Source organism: Spea bombifrons, chromosome 10, assembly GCF_027358695.1.
Source record: "Spea bombifrons isolate aSpeBom1 chromosome 10, aSpeBom1.2.pri, whole genome shotgun sequence".
In the NCBI taxonomy this organism is placed as follows: Eukaryota; Metazoa; Chordata; class Amphibia; order Anura; family Pelobatidae; genus Spea; species Spea bombifrons.
Window position 1 is genome coordinate 18,701,812 of NC_071096.1, and position 8,070 is coordinate 18,709,881.

An 8,070-nucleotide genomic window follows, 5' to 3' on the forward strand; every position below is an offset into this window, starting at 1 on the left:
ATTTTCCTATCTTATTTCACTTCTATTTTCCTGGTACTAAGAATACGGCAATTCTCAACATTGTCTAGAGGAGTGCGCATTCCCTCCCTTGTCATTCCGCTGGATCATATCCTGGCCACTATACATACAATACTTCTCCTCTGGGTGTAGAGATCTTGGCTGCACAACCCACCGCTCCTCCCAAGAAGCCTAATGGTAAATGTTTTGTACCAGAGAACCCCTGGGTCAAATTACTGGAAATCCATCATGATACAAAAGCTGCTGGTCACACTGGCAAAAATCAGATGCTATGGTCTGTCCGTCTGTCTCTTGTCTCTTCTGGTGGCCCAGCCTCAGAAAGGATGTTACCACTTTTGTTTGCTGCATGTCATGTATGTCCATAGAGCAAAACTCCCAGACACCTTTCAGCCTATATCCACAGGTGAACGCCACTTGACACATCTGTCTATGGGTTTTATTGTAGACCTTCCTGCCTCCAAAGGTCATACTGTTATCCTCATAGTTGTCAACCATTTTATTACCTGTTTATCTCTAAATTTTGGGGTTCCTTCTGTAGCCAGATGGGAATTCCACAGTGCAGCGGAATAGTCTAACCAAGCCTTGGAGAAATTCCTTTGCTGCTACACTGCTCCATGTTTGGTCCTGTCCTCAGAAGTTAGTTAATGTCTTAATTTATTTTTTTCAGTCACAGATGTGTAGCTACCCTTTCTGATTAGTAATCAAATGTGCATTACTTTTTGCATGATAATGTATTTTGTCATATTGGTGATGTTTTAATACTTTTCAGCAGCGTAACTTTCATAGAGTAAGATGTAGAGTAACATAGCTTTCAAGACTTTACAGACCTATTCTGAAATATACATTCCATATCAAAAACAGAACAGGACTTGTGAGGTGTTAAACATTTATACAACTTTATCTCACTCTATCAACATTGGTCAATGACTAATTTTATCACAAATACACTTTTATCGATTTCTAGCATCTTCACTCCTTATTTGCGCATACAGAATATAAAACCTCACTGGAAGTATTTCAGATATTTAATTTTTGCTGGAAATTAATTCATAAGGGTAACAATGCAAACATATGTTTTTAAATACAATGACACTAATGATTTTTGTACATCTATGTAAAATAGCTGAAAATGGATTAACAAATTTGATTTAGGGTTACATTGTCGTGTTTAATTGTCTTTTGTCCCTGTAGGAGATTTATTGAGATACAGATTATTGATGATGAAGAATATGAAAAAAACAAGAATTTCTTCATTGAGCTTGGAGAACCAGAAATTCAGAGAGGAGGTAAGAGACGGAGACAGATCTGGTACTAAATGGCATTGGCAGTTCCCTAAATTATGTTACTCACACAAGCTTTCGGTAGAGATTTTATGGAACTGTCCAGTCTGAGAATGCATTTTACAGTGAGTGAGACAAGTAGAGTAAAAAGAAGGGTTTGATAGGGGGAGGCTAATAAAAGAAAGATTGGTTTATCTGGTGGTAAAAGTGGGTCCAATGTTTTGGGTTGGCAATGGAAAGAAAATAAAACCGGTTTTATTCTGATTGTCTTGAAACTTTGTTTAACATACATAGGTATTTAAAATTGCTTAACTAAATTGACCTGTTTCCTTTTAACCTAATTACGTAGGCAGGATAAAATATGATGCTAATTGCTTAAACGTGCAATACAGATTATGGGATTGCATAAATATTTTGATGATAAAAGGTTTTGTACCATGTTAGCTGTTGAGAAAACAGGAGAAAAGTATAGTTGAAATTATACCATTTAATGCCTGAGGAAGGGACCTAACAACTTGGTCTCGAAAGCTTGCAATTAAACTCTCAGTTAGCCAATAAATGGTATCATTTCAACTATACTTTTTTCATAAATATTTTGCTTAACATAAATCAGGATCTTTGAGGGTGTTTAAAAGGAGCACATATTCTATTGCCATTGACAATTTATTCTGACCATCCTTTATTTTGTTCCATAGGAGATACTAGTAAGAAATGGGTGGTGCCGAACAAAGGAAGTGAAGAAATAGCTGGGAGCCCCAGTTTAGGGGAGCACTGGAAGATGGAAGTCATAATAGAAGAATCCTATGAGTTCAAGGTGAGCAGGTAAAAGAGGGGTACCATGAAACCTAAAAGTTAAAGATGAGGAAGAGAGAAAGGAATGGAAAGGGAGATTGGTGGTGGAAGCATGTGAACAGATGAAAATGGAATAGTGTTTGTGATTTATGTGGGAAACAACAAGGCTATTGTATGTCAACCATAAATAATTCGAGAAGATCTACTTAACTGAAGTTAAGTAATCTTGAATGCATACACTTGCCAAATGTAAGCTTGTTCAAGCAAAGCCCCTTACCTTTCTGTCAAAATTGTTATGTTATTTACTACTTGTTTTGTCCTATTTACTTATTGTACAACACTCTAGTGTATGCTGAGCTATATAAATTAATATGTAAATCATAATAAATGTTTTTACTTTGTTTTTCAAATAGAGCACAGTGGACAAGCTGATTAAGAAAGCTAACTTGGCCCTTGTTGTTGGAAGCAGCAGCTGGAGAGAACAGTTTGTAAGTGCAGTGACTGTCAGTGCAGGTAAGTGTCACATATTTTCACTATGTCAGCATGTTCCCTTACTGGGTAATGCCAGCCACCCTAACCTCGCACCTGAACTCAAAGAGCTATTACACATTTAATTATAAATTACATAGTGACTCCCTGTATGACCAATCACTTCCTTACTTGTGATTCACATATATGCACATATGAAGCACCTTGTCTCATGACTAACACTGCCTTCCTTCCCTCTTTGTATATGTTCTTTCATCTGTTGCAACATCCATTATGCAATCTTGTCTTCCTTTCATTTTTGTTCGCATCTTTTCGTATGCCTTTTATGCCCTCTTATCTGTTCCTATTTTTCCTTTTCAACATACCCCTATTTCTCCTTCGTATTTTGCGGAACTTTTGTCTTTGCTGTATTCTGCTCCTCTGATCCTATGTCCCCCACTATTGGCTTTTCTTTTCACCCTATTAACTATCAATCTATTCTCTATGCTTTATCTGTTCATTTCCTATCCCAATTCTTCCTACTTTCTTCTGCTTTACTTTTATTTGGTTCACAATTTTCCTCGCCTTGTTTTATTAAAATCCATCTTTTTCCTATCTCCTTCATCCATCTGTACCATTTGCCTGCCAATCTCCACTCATCTCCTCCTTTCTTTTTCCCTTCCATTCCCCACTGTATCTTTTTGTGCCTGCTCCCTCTCTTCACATCCTCCCGGGCAGGAGATGATGATGATGAGGAAAGCAGTGAGGAAGGGCTGCCTAGTTGCTGTGACTACATCATGCATTTCCTGACTGTCTTCTGGAAGGTCCTCTTCGCCTTTGTGCCACCCACTGAATATTGGGGGGGCTGGGCCTGTTTTCTGGTTTCTATCTGCATCATTGGGATCCTCACTGCTGTCACTGGGGACCTGGCTGCTCACTTTGGCTGCACTGTTGGGCTCAAGGATTCTGTCACTGCTGTGGTCTTTGTTGCTTTGGGAACATCAGTGCCAGGTATGGAATGTACCGAAGAAACCTATTCATAAGTAGTGGGGAAGTTTGAGATATAATGATAAAAATTATTCAGGTGCTACTGATTAGTGTTGTCCTTCAGAGTTTCTCATCCTATCATAAATTAAGGTACAATAATAACAACATATATAATTATGATAAACACATATGTGTAATGAAATAGAGAAAATTACACCTTAAACATTGTACATAATATTCCAAATATAGATATAAAAGGAAGATAAACAAAATATAGTGCAATATGTTTAAATAAACAAGATATACTAGTGAATGTGGGTAATGGCCACTCACTTTCTATAGACAGGGTAGCCATACTTAAATGTAAGCTATATATTTCATATATATTTTTTAATAATTACCTATGTGCTTCTGTGCCTTTATTGAGTGAGGACCCTGAAAACTTGTAATGTAGAAACACAGTTACCCTAAGGGTCTTATCTTCAACCAGATTCCATTAGCTCTATAGGGAGCGAGTGGCCCTTAGCCGTTATCATATAGTTTATTTAAACATATTGCAGTATATTTTGTTTCTTTTTCTGTCATATCTATATATGGAATATTAGGTAAAAGATATACGGTGCCATATTCTATATTTATTTACACATAAGTTGTATTAAGCACACAATCCACTTTGTGTTTGTTGTATGTGCTTTTTGTTTGCTGGTTGAAACACCAGAAGGGAGTTGCAGCTAGTGTGGATAGAGGCCTAGTGTACACACATTTGTCAGTTTACAACATATAATTAGAAGTTTGCTACAAATGTGCCTATATAACTTGTGAAACAATTTCTGATTAGACAATAATTGTATAGATTTCAATGAGTGAGAGGAATTGGTGTTGGAATGTTGATGTGTGGTTGGAAGATAACTTACTATTATGGCAACTTCGACAAGACCGGTGTTGAAGGATGAATTCACTAAACTGGAAAGTACTAAACTCAGATCGAGCTTAGAGCAGTTCAGGTCCACTTACAAACCCTGTATCTTGAATTCAATGGCCACCAAAGTATACTGTACTAGAAATTTTCTGTCAAGTTTAGCCAACTTGGCAGGCTAACAATCTCTCAGTGTATCTCTGACCTGATAAATGCATACTTGGGAATTTAGTTAATGGATGCTCCAGAGATCATATGAGGGGTAAACATTTGGTGTTACTACAAGTGAGAACAGTTTATTGGGAGCCAGTATGGTGAAACTGGATGCAATTCAGGGAGGAGAAGGCTCACTGCAATTCTTTCAGAACCAATCCAATGCTCTAGAGTAAGCTTTCTCCTGCCTACTTGGACATACAATTTTAAAATCCTATGAGGAAAACTTTTTAAACTGGTTCTATCATAAATAGTTTCCTATCTGGAAAGTATAAGATCCTAGACCTGGTATGGAGTGAAATAATATTAGATTTAGGGCTGACAGCATCCAGATCAGTTGCTAATCCAACAAGTGGAATGTGACATGAGTCCTACTCATGGTTTAGAGTGTAACCAGTATAGAATAGGTGAAATAATTATGACAGCAGTAGACTTTATGTGACTTTTCACCTTTCTTCTTGTCTCCTCAGACACTTTTGCAAGCAAGGTGGCAGCAGTGCAAGACCCATTTGCAGATGCCTCCATTGGAAATGTGACAGGCAGCAATGCCGTGAATGTTTTCTTAGGTCTGGGAATTGCATGGAGTATTGCTGCTATATACTGGGCTGGAAAAGGCCAAACCTTTCTTGTGGATCCTGGGAGTCTTGCCTTCTCAGTAACCCTCTTTACTGGTCTGTCCATAATCTGCCTCTCCACTCTACTCTACCGTCGACGCCAAGCAATAGGGGGTGAGCTCGGGGGGCCTTGGATTCCGAAGGTCTTTACTTCCCTTCTTTTCCTGAGCCTATGGCTTCTGTACATACTCCTGGCCTCACTGGAGGCCTATTGCCACATCAAAGGCTTCTGAGGCACTCAGGCTATTCATAAAATAGTTTCCCCTCCAAAAATATTCATGAAATTATTAGTGAATTGTATGTTTAAGCAATAGCCAATTTAGTAATTGATGGTGGTCATCTAATCACCATAAATCATTTTTCTCTTTCCTGTTTCCTTTTTAGGGCAATAATAATAATTCCTTATAATAATGCCTTACCATGGGTAGTAATAAAGGCAATAGTAACGACCTTGAGAAATCAATTATAACCTCAATGATGTAGAGCACAGTTATATTTTCACTTCTTGGGCAACTATTAAATCCGACATATTTTATCATTTTTAATATTACACTTGGAGGCACCAAATGATAATATAACGGATACCTGTTATCACAATGTGTGAAATGCCATTGCTGTTTTAAATTAATCTCCTCTGCAGTTACAGAAGGATTATGACTTTCACAGTTACCTGGACTTTCAATAATATATACAATAAAGACAATGCAATCAAACAGCACAATTTACCAGAAAACAACGCATATCCAGGGCTTCCATTATCACCTGTGGGCAAAAACAGATCCAAGTTGCTTTGGGACATCAGGCGATGGGAACAAAGATTGGAATAATATATGCAAGAGAGAAAAAAAGACAAAATAATGTATTAAATTGAAAAAAAACCCACAAAAGACAGGTGTGAGAAAAGGCAAAACTTTATTTAATGAACTAGGTTAAAAAGAACAGAAAAGGGCAAGTTTGTAAATGGAACAAATACATTAGTAAAATGTACCCATAATTAGGGCGAAACAGAAGTGTCAGAAGAAATACACAACTTTGTGGAAGATAGGATTAGCTGAGGAAATAGAAAGAAAGGTGGGAATTAAACAGAACATATGCTAGGAATAGTGAAAAGTACAAATTATAGAAGGTAGGGATAGTGAAATGCAGTAATAGAGAGAATTATGATTAAATCTGAGAGAGGGGGTTAGGGGGTATAATTTAAAAATGTATATTCAGAGGAAGAAATTGGGACATGCGAGACAAAAATAATAATGTGAAAGTGTTGGTTGTAATGGTAGATTTAGCACAGTGTCAAGATGATTGTGTATGCGTTCTTTGCACGCCAACTCACGGTATAGTTTATAGTATATCTATAACCCATATTGTATGTCTGATGCTTCGTACTGTTATTTCAACATGTGTGTGACTTGTGTCAAGTACCGTGCAATTTGTGTTTTTGCCAGTATGTCATGTTTGTCATATAAAACAAAAAGTACAAGGATCATTGAAAAAACTAAAACTAGCCACGCTTTTTATAATATATATATTTTTATTTATCAGATATCAGACCTATGTAGTGTGGTTGGCAGCATAGACTACTTTTCTGTGCTTTCAATAGCATGTGAAAATGACATGTGCTCATCAACATTTAAGCCATCTGAATTCATCATACCAGCATGATTATATTGTCTTTTTAGTGTGCTTTCTAAATAGTGCAATAGTAAACAAAGAGCTGGAAAACTGTGTATGAAAAACACAGAAAAAATGACAAACTGTGTAAGCAACAATTTTGAGGCCAAGGCTACTTGGCTGCTAGAAATGTTCTAGCCATAATAATTAAGGCCATCCATCATGTTGACAAATTTTCTTCTAGTGAACAGGAGGTCTCTTGACTTTATAAACAAAAGTGGTGTACATTCCAGCTATGAAGGGGTTTGAGGGAACTTGTATTGTCCTTTTAATAACCAGATCATTGGCGTGGGGTAGTGTATGGGCATCATAATGAATAATTTGTGTGCTCCCCATTCACCTGGCGGTCTCTGTGATTTCTATCTTGCATTAGTATGATTATAATAAAAAAGTAAAGAATTACTGTTCTGTATTGAAGGATGACTCTTTTTGTGTCAATCATTGTTTACAGATACCTGTACTTGACATCGGTTGCAGGAAATGTATTTGAATGCTTATTAAAGGATACTATTATATCTTTATAAGGTAACATAGTTATAAAGGACCAATCATGTCAGAATTACTTTCTGTGAAAATGTAAGTAAAATATATATCAGGCTATTAGAGTGGATGTTATTTATTTGGATTTTACTTAGTAATTTACACATATAATAACCAGGGGTCAGAAGAAGGCACAGGGAACACAGAACAGGAACATAGTATAAGGAGCAAGTAATAGGAAGCTGAGCTGCAGATCAGACTAGGCAAAACAACTGAGGAACTGGGAAAGGCACCAAATGCCCTTAATACATTAATTGAGTAGGATAGTTAATTGGTAGAGGTGCCTTTAAAAGTCTGCCTGCAGTGCACATATGCTAGGTGTCAGCAGAGGACTAGTACCAGTCATCAGCTCAGGATTCCCCTGAAGCCTCAAGGAGAAAGAAGTCTGCTGAGGTAGGACCTAGGTGGGTACTTTTCCTAACACAAAGTTATTAAGAATGATCTGGAAATGATGGTCGCCCACAGAGCCCTGATCGCAACATCAATGAGTCTGTCTAGGATTACATGAAGAGAGAGAAGTAACTGCAGCTGCTTAAATCTAAACAGAATAACTGTGGTGCAAGTGTACCTAGAA

General features: G+C 37.2%; 1 protein-coding gene across 2 annotated transcripts in view; it reads left to right on the top strand.

Annotated features, from left to right (window-relative positions):
- Positions 1-6,262, top strand: part of LOC128467386 (sodium/calcium exchanger 1-like) — a 29,154-nt gene extending 22,892 nt beyond the window's left edge. Inside the window, exons 3-7 of one of the 2 annotated variants that reach the window (XM_053449027.1) lie at positions 1,210-1,304; positions 1,994-2,112; positions 2,504-2,603; positions 3,297-3,569; positions 5,145-6,262. In XM_053449027.1, the coding sequence (XP_053305002.1) occupies positions 1,210-1,304; positions 1,994-2,112; positions 2,504-2,603; positions 3,297-3,569; positions 5,145-5,521 (964 nt within the window). In that variant the 3' untranslated portion in view covers positions 5,522-6,262. The remainder of the gene's footprint in view (positions 1-1,209; positions 1,305-1,993; positions 2,113-2,503; positions 2,604-3,296; positions 3,570-5,144) is intronic. The other variant, XM_053449028.1, reaches the window with a different exon arrangement.
- Positions 6,263-8,070: the final 1,808 nt, after the last annotated feature.